Here is a 23,208-nt window from a genome sequence, read left to right on the forward strand (position 1 = left end):
CCTTAGACTTTTATCATGTGTTTTTACTTATGTTTGTATATATATTTAAACATTCGTGTACTTTTTTTTTGTATATATATATTTGTTCCGACACAATGTACTCAGCGAGAACCACTTTCTCTAGGAGGGTCCTTGACCTCTCAATCTCGACCAAGATTTTCCCGCGCTACCCCCCTATCTCGCTCCATATAGTTTCTACCCCCGCCGCCAGGATAAGCCCTGCGGCCCGGATTAAGGCAGGTCACTGCTTTCCCGGGTCAGGATGCTCATTAAGTTCTTGGTCGTGAGATGTGAAACATCTCACCCTCTCGCTTAACTCTCGATCCTTTGGCGCGTTGTTATCCCACGTGTTTCCAGTGTGGGGACTTGTGTTTTTTCTGCGATAGTGCGTTTTCGCAAAGTGTTCTCAGTACGTTCCCCTTGCGTATATCCAGTGTTCCTGTAACTCGTTAGTGTTGGCTCTTCGTGTGCGTACGATGGAGCATGTGCGTCGTTGCCCTGGTCCTAAAGCAGGAAAGTCGTGTGGGGCTTTCCTCTCTAAGCCAGAAGTGGACCCTCATTCCCTTTGTTCCACGTGCAGGGGTAAAGTTTGTTCCTCCTCGGACACGTGTCCCGAGTGCGTGAGTTGGGACGGCATTCAGTGGGTACGGTATAGTACCAAGAAAAAGAAGTCGTCGAAGCGTTCCCCCAAGAAAGTGAGTGGCGTGTCCTCTTTACAGTCGGTCAGTGATCGGTCCGGCGAAGCCTCGGCCTCTCCGTCTCCTTCGCAGAGGAGTGGGCAACAAGCCCCCAGTGTTATTGTTAGCCATAGTGTTCTCCCCGGTGAACCCAGTGTGAGGGAGGAACCAAGGGCTGGCCCCTCTGGAGAGAACGGAAGGGCTGCTAGTGCTTCAGGGGAATCGGGCCACGTGGCAGGGGATCACGCTTCCTCAGAAGACCCAGTGTGGGGCAGTGTGGCGATTTCAGACTCCCCCCCGCCCTCGTGGGCCGGTGCGTCGGGTTCTCCCCCTCCAGAGGACAACCACGCTAAGAGTTCGCCGCCCGAGTAGCGATGCCTTCGGGTGGAAATTTCCGAAGACTCCGGGGAGGTCACCGCTAAGGATGGACGTGTCCCTGGGTCCCTGGCCTCCTAGCAGGGACAGAGTAGACTCGGTGCCCTCGATCTCTACAGCAGTTCCCGAGGACTTCCTCCAGCATCCTGTCTCGGACGGTCGACGGCGAAGAGCCTCCCCCGCGCATCACTCGAGCAGTCGTTACGCGAGGAACGTGGCGCCCTCAGACTCTTCGGAAGCAGATACATCCTCCGGAGGAGAACGCAGGGAGAAACGGCACCGGAAGAGAGAGCGGACCGATAGTGATCGTTCCCGCTCCAGGTCGAGGTCGCGGCACAACAGGAAGCGCCCACGCTCTCACTCCCGTAAGTACAAGAGGGAGGTGTCTCCCGGCGGCGAATGGGTCTACGTCCCCTCAGGAGAGTCCAGAAAGCACCGCTCTCCAGACTCTCGGTCCAGTGAACGAGCCTCTAGGTTGTCACTGCCTACACACAGCCTAGAACCGCTCGACCTGCCACGCAGGAAGGACCTCGCTCTTAGGCACAAGTCCTCGAGGCCTCCGGTTCACCCCGCCCAGCGGGGGGAAGCGCGCTTCCGAGAAGGCAGCCCGACCGAACCAGCCCAGCTGGGGCGGTCGTCGAGCAGGAAGGACCGGTTTCCGGGGTCGGGTCATCCCACCGGGACCGTTTCCTCCTCTTCCAGAGCCTTGGGGCAGTCGAAAGTCCTCCCGGAGTCGGTGGCCCCCGCCCTACGGCGAGACCCACCCGCGCACGGGGCGCCCTACGGTTACGGGCCGTCCGCCCTGGAACCGAGAGGAGAACGCCCGGTCTACCGCCCAAGCACTGTTGATTTTGTATATGTACAATATTGTACTGTATGTATTGTATTATTTTCCATTCAGTATCACATTATAATAACTGCTTAATTTACAGGTATTGACAGTTAGTTTAGGCATATTGAATGGTTCAAATGTGTTTTGATTTACCGGATTTCATTGTGGTTATACTGTAGCTTTATTATAGGGTTTGGAATGAATTAGGCAATTTGCATGTGAAATGTGACTCACAACACGAGAAAAGTCACTGTACGAAAGCCACTCCAGAACGAAATAATTTCGCTATTAGAGGCATTACTGTGTATATATATATATATATATATATATATATATATATTTATATTTATGTATGTGTGTGTGAAACCTCTTACGACCTCTTCCTTTCCTTTTGATGCCTTACAACCCGTAGGCTGGGGGCCTCTCCCCCTTCTCTGGGTGCGGTGACGGCTTACGCAGTAAGGGGGTCGTCCTCATGTGGATACTCCTCCTTTCGGATATAGATGTCACTTGCTCCTAGCGAGTTCATCACAGGGAAGGCCGCTTGCGGCATACCCAGAGCTTGACTTCGTTCTTGGTCTTCTTCGCTCATATTGCCGCATTCCCTCATTCTACGTTGGCAGTAGGCATAGGGAGTACATAGTCCAAAGCGTGTTCCTATGCCTCTTAGGGAACACCTATCCCCTGTCCTCGAGTGAGGTTGTTTGCCTGGGCGGTTTTTGTTTTCATTCTTTTTTTTTTTTTTTTTTTTTTCTCCTTAGCGCTAGCAACGCCATACTACTTCATTTGGGTGAGTCAGTCTATGTATGGAGGTTCCTGTTCTTGGGGAAGTTGCAGCTCCTGCCCTGTCACTGCCCTCTTTGCTTGTGCCTGCAGCAGTGTCGGATCGTCTCGCTGACGTTGGCCTTTCCCGTATGCAGATTTGGTCCTCCGTGGAGCTGTTGCTGCCAAGAACTCCTCGGAATATCTTGTCGGGTAACCCATTCGGAGGGAACCCAGAAGCAAGCTTTGACTACGTTTCACAGGCAACACTTCAGGAAGTAGAGAGTGCTGCACAAGTGTTCGCCTCCAGGTGTGTTTAGTCTCTCCATCAGCCGCTGTCCAGCAATCTTCTTGCTTGCAGGGAGAATTGCCGACAGTGACAACAGATGTTGGTCGCCTTATCCCTTCCGCGGGAGAGAGTTACTTCACCTGTTTGATTTCTCTGGTGGGAATTGGATTCATCCATTCCCCGCCCTTGTTCTTCAGAGCAGACTCGTAACGCCCAGCTGATTCGTCAAGACATGAAGACTTGTCTCACCCAGCAAGACTTCTCTATACGAGTACGACTTGTCTCATCTAGTGGGCGCACCTTGCCCAGCCCTGCTGCAGCTATGCACGATCGCCCACGACTTGCTGTAGCTATGCATGATCGCCCACGACTTGCTGTCACCTCGCTATCACCTGACAGCTCGCCATCGCCCGTCCTCAATAGACGAGACCTAGAGCTCATAACGTTAAGGATAGGAGTATGACCCTAGTTTTTGAGAAATACTATGTGATGCAGGCCTTGCAAGCTGGCGTGTCGAAGCTTCAAACGACCTTCACCACACACATCTTGCAAGACTTGCCCCACAGGAACATGGAGACTTTCTCCATTTACACTTTAGTATTTCCACAATAAATGGTTTAAACACCTTGAGCAACTTGATGGACATGTAGCAGATGGTGGAGGGCAGAGTTTTAAGCATGGTCAAGTCTGGGATGAATGATAAGGAATGACTGCCCCTTTCATTCATCTTTCCCTCTTCGGGGGAACAGCACCTACGGTACTTAGTAGAGCTGACCTCCACTGTCTGCAGGTAAAACCATTTCCTTTGTGTAACGAGGTAGAGAGTAATACTTATGTCCCCATACCCCCTGGTGAGGTGGGATTGGATAATGTGTATGGGTGATTGAAAAATGGTTTTGTTTCTGAGATTTCTTATCTAGGCTAGTCACACTACTAGTATCACAGCCACACATATTGCTCAGGCCGCTAACCGTGCTTTGCACAAGTTTTACTAAGGTGTCAGGGTGTCTCCCTGTCTCTTGCCAAGGATGTATGGGAAAAGCCCCAGGTTAAATGCCAGCCAGTTGGTTTAGACTTCCACCCTCCTAATGGGTGAGTCATCCCTATAAATAATGAAAGGGTTTTTTATATTGTCAGGACCAATGACAAATTTGCAAGTAATTTATATTCTTCCTAATGATACAAACCTTGTGCTAGTAATACAAATTGGCCTGCGATCACCTGTCCCCCGAAAATTCTTGTCTGCGATAAAAAGTGGGTATAGAACACAAAGTGTGCATGAGGTAGATAACCAGCTACCGCATTCTCCCCCCCCCCACTAGCCGTGGGATAGTTTCATCTAGCTAAAGTCTTATCGCTAGTCTTCCAGCTTTGCTGAAAGAATAATCCCTATAAATAGCTCGTTTTGTATCATTAGGAAAAATGGTGCTAGTATTTGTAAAGACTAGTTTCGCCAAATAAAATTTCATTATCTATACTGTACTGTATTTGTGAGTACAGTATTAACAGTAACTACATTACCTTTATAGCAAACACAAACTTCCGTAGAAATTAAAGAAAAATCAAAATTATTTTCACCTGTTGCTGTGTAATACTAATTCCAAGGTAAAGATACAGATTTATTAAAACAAATACTACAGTACTAAGTAGTTTTTATGCTTGCATGCTTCATTATTTACTTAGATACTGAGGTCTGTTCCAATAATTTTGGAATGACTTACATATTTCAAAAATTATTTATACATAGAAAATAACTAGTCAATAAATTCTCTTTATAATCATCCACATAAATGCATCTACATGAAATAACTTATAAGGATATTCTCTGTAAGGAATTATCATCTTGCTGAACATGTTTGCATCAGCTCCTCCATTTACAGGAAAAGACATGAAAAGAGTTTCCTTTCTCTTGTATCTTGTGTTGTCTTCATGAACTCCTGCCATTTCCATGTTTACTGTTTTGACTAACTGTTCCTTATTACTTCTTGAAACCTTTTTTAGTAATATGTAACATAAACTAAAGTATTCTCATTTAATGCTGGTTAATACCTGTTATGGTAATATATTTAAGAATGGAAATTGACAAGAGTCAGTGATTTGATTGTGGCCAAAATATTTTTTGCAGAATCTGAGGCCAAGAATATGGTGAATTAGTAAAAAAAGAAGTTCAGAGGATTAATAAACTATTTTATTTATGAAAACTTCAGTACTTTAATTCTGATAACAAACTATTCTTATTTGTTAAGGAAAATAATGAAATTTGTGTTTGCACTGAACTTTACTTGTTGTGTGAATTCAATTCTTTATTGTTGTGATGTATAGTATGTGAAAAAAAGTAGGAATGTGGTAGAAGTGTTCATTGATACTTACACAAAGCTTTGTTTCTTTTTTAGCCTCTCGTTGTTCTATGTAAGTACTATAGAATTATATTTCAACATTAATTTGTTATTCAGACCAAACTTGACGATTACCAAACGTACATGATAGTGTATTTACTTACGTTATTGTTATAATCATAATTTTCTTATTCATCTTTTTCAGTCTTTATTACTACTGTTTCCTTTGATCTGTTAGTCTGCTTTCCCAATTGGGGCCCTAGGGCTTGGAACATTCTGCTTTTCCAATTATGGTTGCAGTTTGGTTTGTAATGGTAATAAGTCTAACAAAGCTGTTGCTATCTCTTGAGCTGGCCCAAACATATCACTGATATAACTGCATGAGATAGGAAATACTGTGATAAGGGAAGACGGAAGATATCCCATCAAGTCATGTGTGATGGATTTAAGAGTACAGTCATATCACACCCTATGTTGTTAATTGCTGTACAGTAATTCCTTGAGATACGAGTCTCAACATACGAGAAATTTGAGATACGAGGAAGGTTCCGAGCAAATTTTTGTCCTGGGATACGAGGTGGCAGTTCCTATGCGGCTGCCAGGTGGCCAAGTGTGCAAGAGGCTTCTCACCAGGACAGCATCGCTTAGTCTTTCCCGTAGGATCTCCGTTGCGTAAAGTTTATCTCCGAGCATCGGCCGTAGTGTTTTTTTGCGTTAATCAGTGCAGAATTCAGTGAATAAGCAATGGGTCCAAAGCAAGCGAGTGCAAATAAGGGTAGTAAATAGAAAAAGCGTATAATGACAGTGGAGATAAAAGCATGAAATAATCGAAAAACATGAGAGTGACTTAAGAGTGACTGAGCTGGCACGCCAATATGAGAGGAGTACATCGACAATATGTACCATCCTCAAGCAGAAGGATGCTATAAAAAGCACCCAGTCTTCCAAGGGAGTAACCATCCTTTCCAAGCTGCGCAGTGATATTCACAACGAGATGGAGAGGTTTCTTTTATTATGGATAAAGGAGAAACAGTTGGCGGGAGATAGCGTGACCAAGACGATCATATGTGAAAAGACCAGCAGAATCTACGATGACTTGAAAGGGAAGCAAGGAGCTGAGAGAGGCGAGACTTCTACGCCAGCGGAAACCTTCAAAGCCAGTCGTGGCTGGTTAGATAACTTGAAAAAAAAACGGACTGGGATACACGATTGTGAGGCATGGGGAAGCAGCAAGTTCCGACTTGAAAACCGCGACGGACTTCGTCACAACCTGTCTCGGTTATCGCCCGACATGGCTACATCCCCCAACAAGTCTTCAACTGTGATGAAACTGGCTTTTTCAGGAAGATGCCCAGGAGGACATTCATCACGGCAGAGGAGAAGAGACTCCCATCCATATACCAAGGCACTTCCCCCAAATTTGGGGGGTAGCCGACATCAAACAAATGAAACAAAAAAGGGGACCTCTCCTCTCTACGTTCCTCCCGGCCTTACAAGGGACTCGACTGAGTTCGGTTGGTACTGCTAGGGTGCCACAGCCCACCCTCCCCCATTATCCACCACAGATGAAGCTTCATAATGCTGAATCCCCTACTGCTGCTATCCCCGCGGTCATCTTAGGCACCGGAGGAAGCAGCAGGGCCTACGGGAACTGCATCACAATCGCTCGCCATTCATTCCTATTCCTTGCACGCTCTCTTACCTCTCACATCTATCCTCCATCCATCCATCCACCCAAACCTTGGCCTTCCTCTTGTACTTCTCCCATCAACTCTTGCATTCATCACCTTCTTTAGCAGACAGCCATTTTCCATTCTGTCAACATGGCCAAACCACCTCAACACATTCATATCCACTCTAACCGCTAACTCATTTCTTACACCCGTTCTCACCCTCACCACTTCGTTCCTTACCCTATCTACCTGAGATACACCAGCCATACTCCTTAGATACTTCATCTCAAACACATGCAATTTCTGTCTCCGTCACTTTCAATCCCCACAACTCCGATCCATACATCACAGTTGGTACAATCACTTTCTCATACAGAACTCTCTTTACATTCATGCCCAACCCTCGATTTTTTACTACTCCCTTAACTGCCCCCAACACTTTGCATCCTTCATTCACTCACTGACGTACATCTGCTTCCACTCCACCATTTGCTGCAACAACAGACCCCAAGTACTTAAACTGATTTTCCACAGCACCCCAGATCTTTAAGAGAGTGTTTGCCCTAGTATCATCTGGGCTCAAGGGATCGACATTCGTCTCCTAAGATACCTCAACGACTGGCTGATTCTAGCAGACTCGGTGGCGACCCTTCTTCAGCACCGAGACAGATTATTTTAGTTTCATCAAGCAAGATATGGGGATCCTGATAAATCTCTAGAAGTCATCCTTGCTTCCCTCTCAAAGATTGGTATACCTGGGTATGATATATAGACACCAAGTTACAGAAATTTTACCATCAGACGACAGAGTACACAGGCTGAGGGATAGGAAGCTCCTTCCTCTGATGAGAAAAGCTTCCTCCTCAACCGTGGTTGTATCGTAGCTGACCAATGGATACCTCAGGATTCAATCTCTCCAATTGCGGCTGAAATCCAGGTAGAGCCAGCACACCGGCTCTCTTGATACGTTACTTCCAATAGGACAGGAGCAACAGATGGAACTTCAGTGGTGGGTGACAGGAGAGAACCTCCACTGAAGGACAGACCTTCTCGTCCCTCCCCCGGAATTGATGCTCTACACAGACGCATCAAAATAAGGGTGGAGTCCCCCACATGCTACACCACAGGGCTCAGGGCTATGGTCCAAGTCTGTGAAAAGTACCAGGACATAAATCTCTTAAAGATAAGGGCAGCCTTTCTAGCCCTCTAACAGTTCTTGGCTGGCCACCCTGTGGTGTTGATGAACGACACCACAGGCGTGGCTTACGTAAACAAACAATGTGGTACCTTTTCACTGCCCCTATGCCATATAGTAGTAGAGATGTTAATATGGACAGAAGAAAAGTCTGTGTTCCTATCAGCTAACTTCATTCCGGGCAAGAGGATGTGCTTGCGGGCAATCTGAGCAGAGCAAATCAGGCAGTGAGCTCCGATGTTCTTTGAATCATCTGATAGCCAACAAAGTCCTGACTTTGTGGGGTTCCCCAACTGTGGACCTGTTCGCAACGTCCTTGAAATTCAGGCTCCCATTCTAGTGTTCCCCTGTCCAGGACCCTCAGGCTCTCTGGCAAGATGCATTTCAATAATGGTGAGACATCATCAACATGTACGCCTTTCCCCTGTTCTGTCTGATGTGTAGGGTGCTCAGCAAGAGCAGAGCATCCAACAACCTATTTATGACACTCATAGGCTCCGCTATGGCATCATGCAGAGTGGACCTTCTGCAGCTCCTAAAAGAACTTCCAAAACTCCTGCCATGACAAAATACTTAAACAACCACATGCAAACATCTACCTTAAGGCAGTAGCTTCTCTTCATCTTCATACCTGGGGACTAGCCAGCATCTCCTCTCACAAAGAGGCTTTTTGCAACAACTTGTGAGAAGGATGTCTGGATACCTATGAACATCCTCGGCATCAGTCTACCGGGCCAAGTGGACTGTCTTCTGTGGTTGGTGTTGTAGAAGGTGTATCTCTCCCCTCGATGCCACTATTCCAGCAATAATAGAGTTCCTTGTATACCTTCGAGAGGAAAAGCTCCTCTCGGTCTCTGCGGTGAAAGGCTACCTCTCAGCCTGAAGCATGGCCTTTAAGACTGAAAGGAGTTTATCTTCCCTCTTCGTTGGAGTTCTCCTCGTCCAAAGTAATGAGCTCACCTGCCCCCAGTCAGAAGTTAGACCTCCTCCTTGGAACATGGTTGATGTCCTTTGGTCCCTGAAGGGTGCTCACCATGAACCATTTCGCCAGGCAACAGATTGCTACCTCACTTTGAAGACGGTGTTCCTACTTGCGTTGGCTTCAGCCAAGAGAGATACTGAGGTCTATCCTACGACATCTCCCATTCGAGGGGGATGAGACGAGATGACACTGCTTCGTCCCTGAGTTTATTACCAAGACTCAAAATCTGGGTGTAGCGGATCCTAGATTCAGACCCTATCGGACTTCTAATGATTCAGATGAACTGTTACTCGGCCCAGTGAGGAGTTTGAGGTATTACCTTAAACACGCTTTGTCAGCACGGGGAAGATCTAGAAGAGGGTCTCAAAGAACACGGTTTTGGCATGGATTTGCAGGGTCATTGACCATGCAGTGAATCCCAACCCTCTTCCTTGTTGACCTAGTGCTCATAGTCAGGGGCATAAACACGTCCCTGGCATTTCAACGTAACTACTCTGGCGCAGGTACTACAGGCGAGTGTGTGGAAGAGTAAAGACAACCTTCACCACCCACATGAAGTCATTCTCCATTGGTCTTGTGGTGGCTGCACAACAAGTGGTTTAGAATGCCTCAGGCTCCTTTATGGACAATTAGCAGATATTTGACAGCATAGGTTACCTTGGAATGGTCTGGAATGAATGTGTAAGAATGACTGGCTCTTTCTTTCATCTTCCCCTCTCTTGGGGAACAGAACCATGGTCCTCTGCATGCTGGTCTTGCCTATTTGCAGGTAATGAATATTTCCCTTGTGTAACCTAGTATAGATTTCATACTTGTCTATGTCCCTGATACTCCCCACAAGGTGGGTATTGGGAAATGTCTATGCTGAATGTCAACATCCCTATTTAGTTCAGAATATTCTTACCCAGACAGCCACATTGCTAGTTTATCACAAGCAAACAGGTTGCTCAGGCCGCTATCCGTACATTGCACAAAGTTTTTAGTCAGGTCAGGATTTATCTCAGTTACATGCCAAGCCTGTACATGAAAACCCTGGGTCATTGGCCAAGCCAGTGGTCAGACTTCCACCCTCTTAATGAACAAGTCATCCCTAATATATAGCGTAAGGTTTGTAGTGTCGGAACAAATGACAAATTTGAAAGTAATTTGTATTTTTCCTAACAAGAGAAACCTGTAGCTATTGATACAAATTGTTTTGCCATCACCTGTCCCTCATAAGTCATGCTGGCAATCAAAGTGATTCGGATTCATTGGTGTACGAGTGAGAGGGGTAGCCAGTAACCCCCTCTACCCATCACTACCCCTGCTAAATAAAGGTTTGTGTAGTTACCACCTTGCTTAAAAGTCTTTATGGCTAGTCTTCCAGCTTCGCCAAAAGATAATCGCTAATAAATAGCTACTGTACAGGTTTGTATCGTTAGTAAAAATATGAATTACTGTCAAATTTGTTATACTATTGATAGAGTTTGTTTTTAATTATAGATTTACTCTATTACAGTATTTGAAATTAATAATTTCCAAATATTTTTCATGTTTTGTAACAATCCAACATTGCATTTGAAGAAGTATTTTCTTATGACATATGGAGCTGTTCATGAAGATTTATTATTGTGCATAGTTCTCCCTTGAATTTATTGATGGTTTAAATTTTGAATAAAATTGAAAAAAAAAAACTGCAAATTGTACACATGTACAGTGGTTTGGTTGAACTAGCTTTGAATAATCTTATTGTGTATGGGTAAATTGATACTAACACACATTGATGATAGTTTGTTGAAAATCCATACTGTACCTCTTAGAAGACCATTTCACTTAGATTCAAGATTTAGAGATGCCATAAATTTTTTGTACTGTTGTACAATTAGGATTTAATTCCATTCCAGGTATTGAAGATTTGTGATAAAAAGGATGACTATAATTGCATACCACTCACCGCATAGTAAAATTACTGTACTTTTGAAGCTGAATGGTTCATCTTGTCTATGCTAAGATAGAGTATTCAAACCTTTCAAAAATTAAATGTACCAGTAAAGGGCAATTCAGAATATTTTTGTAACATATAATCAGATTTTTCTTCAAAAGAGTGTTTTCATATACATGAGACTCGTGCTGTACTTGAGTGAAATTAGTAGATAGATAATGAAATACATCTATATATAAGAAAGTATTTTCTTGCAGGGAGTCCAAATTAACTAGACTGCTCCAGGATGCATTAGGTGGGCGTACAAAGACATCTATCATTGCCACCGTATCACCTGCTAACATAAACCTAGAAGAGACGCTGTCAACTTTGGATTATGCTCATCGGGCCAAGAACATCCAGAATAAGCCTGAAGTTAACCAAAAACTTAACAAGAAGGAACTTATTGGGGTGAGTGGGAAAATATTTGCAATCTAGGTTTTGCCTTGGGCTCTAATCCCGAGGTCGTCAAGAGAATCCAGACTTTAATGTATTAAAATATATGGCTCATTCGGAATATGAAAAACATGTTTGAATGTGCAAAATTTATCATTAATCGAATGCCAAGTTACAAACCTACCAATTAGCTACGATGGTGAAGATGGGATAATTTCAATTCTTAGCACAAAAAACCTGAATTCGACAGGTATATGTACAGAAGAATTGTCATTGATTTTTATCTTTCTTTATGGCTACGTGGTAAAGTCACTGTAATACAAGTTTCCTGGACCAGGGTTCGAAACCCAGCCGTTCAGATGCTATAGTCTGAGTGATTTCGTCTGGGATCTGATCCCGAGGTCGTTAAGAGAATCCAGACTTTAATGTATTAGAATATATGGCTTATTTGAAATATGAAAAACACGTTTAAATGTACAAAATTTATCAATAATCGAACGCCGAATTACAATCCTACCAATTGGGTATGATGGTGAAGATGGGTTGATTTCAATTAAAAAAACCCGAATTCGACAGGTATATGTACAGAAGAATTGTCATTGATTTTTATCTTTCTTAGTGGCTAAGTGGTAAAGTCACTGTCATACAAGTATCCTGGACCAGGTCTTGAAACCCGGCCTGTCAGATGCTATACAGTAGTCTTTTGAGTGATTGTGCCTGGGCTCTGATCCCGAGGTCATTGAGAGAATCCAGACTTTAATGTATTGAAATATATGGCTTATTTGATATATATATATATATATATATATATATATATATATATATATATATATATATATATATATATATATATATATATATATATATTTGTGTGTGGTGTATATATATATATATATATATATTTGTTCCGACACAATATACTCAGCGAGAACCACTTTCTATAGGAGAGTCACTTGACCTCTCAATCTCGACCAAGATTTTCCCGCGTTATCCCCCTATCTCGCTCCATATAGTTTCTACCCCCGCCGCCAGGATTCGCCCTGCGGGCAGGATTAGGGCAGGTCACTGCCTTCCCGGGTCAGCATCCTCATTAAGTTCTTGGTCGTGAGATGTGAAACATCTCACCCTCTCGCTTAACTCTCGATCCTTTGGCGCGTTGTGATCCCACGTGTTTCCAGTGTGGGGACTTGTGTTTTTTTCTGCGTAGTGCGTTTTCGCTAAGTGTTCTCAGTACGTTCCCCTTGCGTATATCCAGTGTTCCTGTAACTCGATAGTGTTGGCTCTTCGTGTGCGAACGATGGAGCATGTGCGTCGCTGCCCTGGTCCTAGAGCAGGAAAGTCGTGTGGGGCTTTCCTCTCTAAGCCAGAAGTGGACCCTCATTCCCTTTGTTCCACGTGCAGGGGTAAAGTTTGTTCCTCCTCGGACACGTGTTCGGAGTGCGTAAGTTGGGACGGCATACAGTGGGTACGGTATAGTACCAAGAAGAAGAAGTTGTCTAAGCGTTCCCCCAAGAAAGTGAGTGGCGTATCCTCGTTACCGTCGGTCAGTGATCGGTCCGATGAAGCCTCGGCCTCTCCGTCTCCTTCGCAGAGGAGCGGGCAGCAAGCCCCCAGTGTTATAGTTAGCCATAGTGTTCTCCCCGGTGAACCCAGTGTGAGGGAAGAACCAAGGGCTGGCCCCTCTGGAGAGAACGGGAAGGCCGCTAGTGCTTCGGGGGAATCGGGCCACGTGGCAGGGGATCACGCTTCCTCAGAAGACCCAGTGTGGGGCAGTGTTGCGATTTCTGAGTCCCCCCCGCCCTCGTGGGCCGGTGCGTCGGGTTCTCCCCCTCCAGAGGACAACCACGCTAGAGTTCGCCGCCCGAGTAGCGATGCCTTCGGGTGGAAATTGCCGAAGACTCCGGGGAGGTCACCGCTAAGGATGGACGTGTCCCTGGGCCCCTGGCCTCCTAGCAGGGATAGAGTAGACACAGTGCCCTCAATCTCTACAGCGGTTCCCGAGGACTTCCTTCAACATCCTGTCTTGGACGATCGACGGCGAAGAGCCTCCCCCGCGCATCACTCGAGCAGTCGTTACGCGAGGAACGTGGCGCCCTCAGACTCTTCGGAGGCAGACTCATCCTCCGGAGGAGAACGCAGGGGGAAACGACACCGGAAGAGAGAGCGGACCGATAGTGATCGTTCCCGCTCCAGGTCGAGGTCGCGGCACAGCAGGAAGCGCCCCCCGCTCTCACTCCCGTAAGTACAGGAGGGATGTCTCTCCCGGCGGCGAATGGGTCTACGTCCCTTCAGGAGAGTCCAGAAGGCACCGCTCTCCAGACTCTCGGTCCAGTGAACGAGCCTCTAGGTTGTCGCTGCCTACGCACAGCCTAGAACCGCTCGACCTGCCACGCAGGAAGGACCTCGCTCTTAGGCACAAGTCCTCAAGGCCTCCGGTTCACCCCGCCCAGCGGGGGGAAACGCGCTTCCGAGAAGGCAGCCCGACCGAACCAGCCCAGCTGGGGCGGTCGTCGAGCAGGAAGGACCGGTTCCCGGGGTCGGGTCATCCCACCGGGACCGTGTCCTCCTCCTCCAGAGCCTTGGGGCAGTCGAAGGTCCTCCCCGAGCCGGTGACTCGCGCCCTACGGCGAGACCCACCCGCGTACGGGAGAACGCCCTGCCTACCGTCCAAGCACGGCGCCCCCACGCCAAGCCGAGGCCTCGGCCGACGGAGGCGAGGCTTCCCCGTCGGAGGACTCCGCCTACAGAAGGGTGGTAGGTCTCATCAGAAGGCTCCATGGAATTCCAGAACCCTCGGCGCCTAAGGTGAATGCCTGGAGGTCGAGCCTCCTGAGATACACTCACCGTGACGCCCTGCCGAAGTCCTCCCTGGCCCTTCCTCTCGCCCCAGACCTAGTACTGGGACAAGAATACATTGACAACTTGGTGGCCAGCAGTGCGGAGGCCCCCAAGTCCCAGAGTGCCTCCAAACTCCTCCAAGGTCTCAAACCACAGGGCAAGGTTTATATCCCGGAAGGACGGCGCCCAGGTCCCTGTAGGGTGGACCCAGCCTGGGACATCCTGGGACAAGGCGGCTCGGACGAAAGGGCCTCTTCAGCCCCTGTGTCCTTCTCACCCACTGAAGCCGGCATGATGGAGGAGATGTCAATAGATCTTGTGAACGTCTCCTCATGGCTGGACTGGTGGGCCTCCACGTTGGTTAACGTACGAGCCTCCACAGACCCCGACGATCCTGAGCAACAAGGTCTCCTGACGGACCTTCTCACCTCCAGGGGGAAAGCCCTCAAGTTTATGGCTTATCAAGCGCTCTCCTTGACGGCCAACTGGGTCCTTAGAAAACGGGACACAGTTCTTTCTAAGTTGGCAAGGAGAATCCCGGACAGAGAGGCCCGAGTGGTTCGTAGCCTACCCCTAGGAGGTGAGTCGCTGTTCCCGTTGAAGGAGCTAGAAGTGCTAATGGAGAAGGTGTCCAAGAGGAGAGAGACCAACACCCCCAGACAAACATCCTCCAGGAGGCTTCCTTACAGGAGATCAGTCTCGGATAGTGCCGTGACTACTCAGGCCACCCCCAGCTATTCGAGGAGGGACGCCCCCTCCTCCTCCTGGACAACAACTCCACAGCCCTCCCGCAGGGGAGCACCAGCTTCTGCCATTTCCTTCAGGTCAGGTTACTCCGCCTCGAAGAGAGGCAGATCAGGCCGCCCCTCTAGGAGAAGGTAGAGGGAGAGGCCCCCTACTCCCGCCCAAGCCTCGGGTTGGGGGATGCCTCAGACCACATTGGCAAGCATGGAAAACGCATGGGGCGGATGCTTGGACGGTGTCCGTCCTGAAAGAAGGCTACAGGGTCCCCTTCATAGCGGATCCACCCCCCTCTTATTCCAGCCACCCAGACAGAATGGTTGGCTCCCAGGGACCCGTTGAAAAGGGCCACCCTGCAAAAAGAAGTTTCCTCCATGTTGGAGAAGGGAGCCATGGAAGAAGTCCTTCTCCCAGGGCCAGGCTTCTACAGCCGCCTGTTCCTGGTGGAGAAAGCAACGGGGGGGGGGGGGGGGGGGGGGGGGTGGAGACCGGTGATAGACCTGTCGGCCCTCAACAAGTTCGTCAAGAAGACGAACTTCAAGATGGACACACCAAAATCCGTCCTTATGTCCTCGAGGGAGAAGGATTTTATGATGACGATCGACCTCAAGGACGCGTACTTCCAGATTCCGGTCCACCCGTCGAGTCGAAAGTTCCTCCGGGTAAAATGGGGCTCCCAGATCCTGCAGTTCAGGACCCTCTGCTTCGGCCTGTCGATGGCCCCTCAAGTGTTCACGAGGGTCTTCGCGACGGTCTCAGTTTGGGCTCACGAACAAGGTATCCGCCTCATCAGATACCTGGACGACTGGTTGCTCCTTTCCAGCTCAAAGGCCCTCTTGGAAGAGCAAGGGAAGGACCTCCTCCAATTCTGCAGGAGTCTGGGAATCATTATCAACCTGGAAAAATCGAACCTAACTCCATCCAACAGAATGGGGTACTTGGGTATGACGTTGGACACCGTGCAGGGGAAGGCCTTCCCCTCGGAAGACAGGATACAGAACCTCATCAATATCATTCAGCCGTTCCTGTCGGAGCTTCCCAGGAGGGCGAAAGACTGGCAGAGGCTGATAGGTCACCTGGTCTCATTAGAGAAACTGGTTCCCCAAGGGAAGATACGGCTCAGACCCGTACAATGGAACCTCAAGGCTCTATGGTCCCAGACAGGCTCTCAGAAAGCGTTGATTCCAGTCCTTCCGGACACGAGACCAGCCTTAAAATGGTGGCGATGCCAGTCGAACTCCCTCAAGGGGATGCCCCTCGGGTCCTGTCCCCCCGAGTTTCTCCTGTTCACAGACGCCTCCAGCCTAGGGTGGGGAGCCCACCTGCGGGAGGAAACAGCAAGGGGTACCTGGTCGGAGACCGAAAGGCAGCTCCACATTAACGTCCTGGAGCTAAAAGCAGTACAGAAGGCATTTCTGCACTTTGCAAGTCGGTTGAAGGGAAACACCGTGGCCCTAATGTGCGACAACGCCACGGTGGTAGCCTACATAAAGAAGCAAGGTGGCATGAAGTCGAAGGAACTGTGCGACCTCACCATAAACATCCTGCATTGGGCGGACGAGCACCAGGTGATACTTCTAGCAAGGTTCATCCCCGGGAAAAGAAACGTGCTAGCCGACGGCCTCAGCAGAATGGGTCAGATAGTAGGGATGGAGTGGTCCCTACACCCAGAAGTGGCCAGACTCATCCTTCAACGCTGGGGCTCCCCGGTGATGGACCTCTTCGCAACAAAGCTCAACGCCAAGCTACCGGTCTATTGCTCCCCGGTACCAGACGAAGGAGCAGCCCTAGAAGACGCCTTCCAGCACAAGTGGGACAACCTGGACGTATATGCCTTTCCCCCCTTCATGCTGTTAAGGCAGGTGCTCAACAGAGTAAGAACCTCCCAAAACCTAAGGATGACTTTGGTAGCGCCCTGGTGGCCGGAGAGAGAGTGGTTCGCGGATCTAAAAGACCTGGCAAGCCATCCGCCTTGGCCTCTGCCCCCCAGGTCAGATCTGCTGAGTCAACCTCACTTCCTCAAGTTCCACGACAACCCTCTCTCTCTTCGCCTTCACGCCTGGAGACTATCGAGCGGCTCCTGAAGAAGGAGGGGTACTCCTCCGCCACAGCTAAGAGGATGTCCCTATACCTAAGGAAATCCTCTACCGTGGTCTACCAGGCGAAGTGGGCCGCCTTTACGAAGTGGTGCGCGGCAAAACACATAAGACCTCTTAAAGCCTCGGTCCCTGACATAGCTAACTTTCTCGTGTACCTTAGGGATAAAATAGGGATGTCAATCCCAGCTATTAAAGGAGTACGAGCAGCCTTAGGCCAAGTCTTTCTCCTGAAAGGCATCGACCTTGGGACCTCGAGACACATAGCGATGCTGATTAGAAGTTTCGAGCAGTCCTGTCCTCCTCAAGCCAGGAGAGTGCCCAGATGGGAACTGGCCAAGGTTCTGAAAATGCTGTGTCGTCCTCCCTTTGAACCCCTCAAAGATATCGGGGACAAAGATCTCACCCTCAAGACAGTCTTCTTGCTAGCCTTGGATTCAGCTAAGAGAGTAGGTGAGATCCATGGTCTGTCCTACGACGTGGCACACTCCAAAGGGTGGAGGGAGGTATCCTTCAAGTTCGTACCCTCCTTTGTAGCAAAGACTCAGAACCCAGCAGTCTGGGACCCGAGGTTTGAAGGTTTCTCAATTCCGGCCATCCCCAAGACAGGCAATACGGAAGACCTGAAGTTATGCCCAGTCAGGACGCTCAGGAAGTACCTGGAAAGGACGGCTCATCTCCGCCCAGGTGCCAAGAGCCTCTTCGTCTCTTCAGGTGTTAATAAGAAGCAATTCTCCAAGAACACTATTTCCTTCTGGCTGAGACAAGTCATCACTAGGACTTATGAAGAGGACAAGGTGGCAGTACCGGGCACTCCCCGCCCCCATGACATCAGAGGCCTGAGCACTTCCTTGGCCTTTGAGAGAAACATGGCAGTGGGGCAGATCCTACAGGCCGGCACTTGGTCACACCAGTCGACCTTCACGGCCCACTATCTCAAAGACTATTCAAGAAAGTCTTTGGATGGATTCTCCATTGGGACAGTCATCGCCGCCCTCCAAGCTGTGTAGCGGCAGGCTAGAAGACGTCCCCAACAGTGAATAGACTCGTCCCTACTTCTTCAGGAGAAGATTCAGTAGAGAAGATGTTAAGAGGTAAGTCTTAAAATATAAGCGTAAGGTTTCCGCAGTTACCCTCTATCCGCTCTCTGTACCCCCGCATTCCGTAGCCCTCCAGGCACTATGTGCCAGACCAAGTGGCAGAATGGCTCTCCCGCCTCCTAAGGTGTAAGTCTCCTATAGAAAGTGGTTCTCGCTGAGTATATTGTGTCGGAACAAATAAAAAATTTAAAAAAAATTTTTATTTTTCCTAACATACTCACCGAGAACCACTTTCGGGTAATGGCCCTCCCGTCCGTCCCCGAGTGCCATTCTTCCATTGCCGAGTTGGGCTAAACGTCGAACTTAATGAGGATGCTGACCCGGGAAGGCAGTGACCTGCCCTAATCCTGCCCGCAGGGCGAATCCTGGCGGTGGGGGTAGAAACTATATGGAGCGAGATAGGGGGATAACGCGGGAAAATCTTGGTCGAGATTGAGAGGTCAAGTGACTCTCCTATAGAAAGTGGTTCTCGGTGAGTATGTTAGGAAAAATAAAAATTGTTTAAAATTTTTGATTTTCTCTTACTTTCACTTCTTCATATAGCATTTTCAACTTTTCTTGATATTTACTTTTTACCCCCGGTTTTATTAGCTCTTCAACCCTCACTAGCTCCCTTTTACATCCACCTACTCTATTCCCCCACACTTTTGCTACAACTACTGTAATTTTCCTTCCACCAAAAAATGGTCAGACATACTGTTAGCCATACCCCTAACCACGTGCACGTCTTTCAATCTTCCAAACATTCTTTTAGTTATCAACACATAATCCATTAACGCCCTTCCTACCACTCTTCCATTTGCCACTCTTACCCATGTGTACTTGTTTTTAAGTTTCTTTTTTAAAAAGCTAGAACTTATCACCATTCTCTCTCTCTCTCTCTCTCTCTCTCTCTCTCTCTCTCTCTCTCTCTCTCTCTCTCTCTCTCTCTCTCTCTCTCTCTCTAGTATATTTATACACATATATATATATATAATGTGTGTGTGTATATATATATATATATATATATATATATATATATATATATATATATATATATATATATATATATATATATAGTGTATATGTATTTACATACATATATACATATATAGATATATATATATATATATATATTTATATATATATATATATATATATACATGTATATATTTATATTTAAAGAACAGATGGAGTTGGAAGAGAAGGGATATGAATGATGATGACTCCAAAAGATGAAAAGGCATTATTATTATCATTATTATTATATATATATATATATATATATATATATATATATATATATATATGTATATATATATATATATATATATATTGTATATATATATATATATATGTATATATATATGTGTGTATATATATGTGTGTATATATATATATATATATATATATATATATATATATATATATATATATATATATATATATATTAAAAAAGAACAGATGGAGTTGGAAGAGAAGGTGTATGAATGACGATGACACCAAAAGCTGAAAAGACATTATTATTATTATTATTATTATTATTATTATTATTATTATTATTATTATTATTATTATTAATTGTTAAGCTATAACCCCAGTTGGAAAAGCAGGATGCTGTAACCCAGGGGCCCCAACAGGGAAAATAGCTCAGTGAGGAAAGGAAACAAGGAAAAATAAATTATTTTAAGAACAGTAACAGCATTAAAATAAATATTTCCTATATAAACTATAAATACTTAAACAAAACGAGAGGAAGAGAAGATAGAATAGTGTGCCTGAGTGCACCCTTAAGCAAGAGAACTCTAACCCAATGCACTGGAAGACCATGGTACAGGGGCTATGGCACTACCCAAGACTAATGAGCAATGGTTTTATTTCGGAGAGTCCTTCACCTAGAAGCGCTACTTACCATAGCTAAAAGAGTCCCTTCTACCCTTACCAAGAGCTGTAAATATTAGATTGTTACTTGCAAAGTTTAAATTAAAGCAGTGCAATATGAGTTTCATTGTTTGCTATGCACCAACAAATGATTCCCCTGAAGAAAGGAAATATGATTACTATGAAGAACTGCAGATTGGGAGAGATGAGATCCCAGAGAGAAAGAAAATTGTAATTGGTGACTTCAATGCTAAAGTTAGAAAGAATAATCAAGGGATGGGGAATATGATGGGTGGCAAGGGTCTTGAAGTTGCAAATAAAAATGGAGCACATTTTATAAGTTTTTGTTCAACAAACAATCTTGTCATTTGAAGTACTTTACTATTTTCCAGTACAAGGACATCCACAAATTTAACTTCACCATGTGGCAGTTGGAATAATGAAATGGATCACACTGCCACTGATAAAGAGAGTTCTCTGAGAAATGTAAGAAGCTATAAAGGTGCAGATATTGGTAGTGATCACCATCTCCTCATTGCCATACTGAAATTAAAACGAAGTACCCAATAGATAAGTACAGTAGATAGAATACCTAGGTTTGATACAACTAAGCTTCTAGAAGATGAGCACAGAGAAAGCTTTGCAATTTAATGTAGGAATCAATTTGGAGTGTTAGAGACTTTGAGACGAAGAGCAGAAATTAATTTAGAGTGGTGTGATCTTAAGAACATATATCAGTCAGTTGGTAGTGATGTTTTGGGACACAAGTTAAAAGGAGAAAGCCATGGATATAAAATATGTGGGATACTAGAAAAAGGCAGAAATTTATTGTTGAAAGTTTTCGAGGAAGTAATGAAAATTACAAGGTAGAGCATGCTAAATATTCCAAAGTGAAGTCAAATGAAAAGCCAGGAATGACCGAAGAGAATATTTAGAAAGGAAAGCAGACAAGGCTGACAAAGCTATGAATTCAGGGAGTGGCTATGGTGTAAGAATGGCTCATAGAATTATTAATGAAATCTCTTCTGGAGCAAAGAAGAAGCATATACCCATCAAAAAGAGGGATGGATTTGTTATAACAACGGAAGATGAAGAAGGAACATTTTATTGAGGTCATGAATAGGAAATATGAAGAGGATAATTTGATTGTTATACCTGAGGCTGAGGAAGACCTGGATATATCTTTGAATGAATACTGTATTTTGAAGTCGAAGCTATTATTAAAAAAAACTCAGGAGATGATTAGGATGGAATAACTGCTGAGATGATACTGGCTGAAAATGAAATGACCCCCAGAATACTTATAAAGATTTTTTAGTGCAATGTGTCATGAAGAAGCAAAACCTGTTGAATGGGAATTAGGAGTGTTCGTGACAGTGGATAAAAAAGGAGACCTGACTGATTGCAATAATTACAGAGGCATCACACTTACGTCATATTTCATGAAAATATTTAGTACGCTTATTCTACAGAGGCTAAAGGGAAAGATTGATCAAAAGATGAGAGGTGAACAAGCAGGATTTAGAAAAGGAAGTAGTTGCACAGACAAAATTTTTATTTTGAGACATGTAGAACAATGCGTAGAATATAGAAATCCACTTTTGATGGTATTTGTTGACTATGCAAAAGCCTTTGATGGTGTTCACCGGCCAATTTTGAGGAGAGTCAATCATGGGTTATTATGGATTTCCTGTTAAATATGTAAATTTGATTAAGAGTGTCCATGAGCATAGAAACTGCAAAGTTAATGTTAGTGGAGTCCTATCAAATGAATTTCCAGTGATCAGCGGAATACGCCAAGGGAATATGTTGTCACTCACCTACGTTGTTTATCCTCTTCATGGATTTTGTAATGCGTAGAATAGTTGGAGATGGTGGAGAAGGATTAGATTGGATTGGTACTGTAATAGGAAATTAGCTGACATAGAGTCTGCTGATGATAATTTCTTTATTAGCAGAACACCACAGGATTTGCAATGTTTCTTACCAGAATGCATGAAATATCATACGAGGTTGGGTTCAAGATAAATAGAAGAAAGATAAGAGATGATGAGAATGGAATATACAATGGGAGATGAAATATCATTGAACGGAGAAAGGATGAATGTGGTAGAATCATTCAAATATTTGGGAACTATGATCTCTAATACAAGGTCTTAAGAATTGGAGTTTAACAAAGATTGGAAAGAGCAAATCAGGCAATGGATAGGTTAAGTAAAATTTGGAAATCAAATTGCCTGTAATTACATGTAAAAATCAGGCTATGTACAGTCAGTTTTGTGAGATCTGTGTTATTGTATAGACTTGTCATGGTATGACAATGAAACAATCTCCTACAGATTTAGTAGATTTGAGAACAAAGCCCTCGTAAGAATACTGGGACTTGAATGGCAGGACATGATTAGAAATGAAACTTTAAGACATCACTTGGAGTGCCATATGTGGATGAGATCATGGTAAGGGGTAGATGGAGATGATTTTGGCATGCTCTTTGCATTCCACAAGAGAGATTAGTTCACCAAACATTAAATTGGGCTCCACAAGGCACTGGAATAGTTGGAAGACCTAGGCCTTCATGGCTAAGGACTGAAGCGTGAAGTAGGAAATGATGAATGGAAAAGTATTGATTTAAAAGCTTGATATAGAGACGACTGGCAAAATCTAAGGAAGTCCCTTGTGTCAATAGGTGTAGATGATGAATGACACATTTGCTTCTATGGTTTTAGTTGAATATTCTTTTATTCCTTATATATAATAGACAATATCGGCGTCAATGGCCTTCAATGTCAGGATTTCAGAAAATTTCTAATCAATCAATCAATCTTGAGGGCGGAGAAAGAATCTCTTATGATCTTTTTACAGCCCTTAGGCTGGTGGCCTCCCCCCTCTCCTCCAAGTCGCAGGAGAGTTGTCCTCGTGTGTATACTTCTCCGTTCTGAAGTAGATGTCGCTTGCTCTCTGCTAGTTCATTGGAGGGAAGGCTGCTTGCATCCTACCCAGAGCTTGACTTCAGTCTCGCTCTTCTTCACTGACCACGCCCCACTCTTATTCTTCATTGGCAACTGGCAGAGGGAGTACTTGGTCTTAATGATGTTC

At 45.5% G+C, this 23,208-nt stretch overlaps 1 protein-coding gene across 1 annotated transcript in view; it reads left to right on the top strand.

Moving 5' to 3' along the window:
- Klp61F (Kinesin-like protein at 61F) overlaps positions 1 to 23,208 on the top strand; it is a 103,107-nt gene that overhangs the window by 22,448 nt on the left and 57,451 nt on the right. Inside the window, exon 7 of the mRNA XM_068393568.1 lies at positions 11,300 to 11,492. Coding sequence (XP_068249669.1) covers positions 11,300 to 11,492 — 193 coding nt within the window. The remainder of the gene's footprint in view (positions 1 to 11,299; positions 11,493 to 23,208) is intronic.

Source organism: Palaemon carinicauda, chromosome 19, assembly GCF_036898095.1.
Source record: "Palaemon carinicauda isolate YSFRI2023 chromosome 19, ASM3689809v2, whole genome shotgun sequence".
Lineage (NCBI taxonomy): Eukaryota > Metazoa > Arthropoda > Malacostraca > Decapoda > Palaemonidae > Palaemon > Palaemon carinicauda.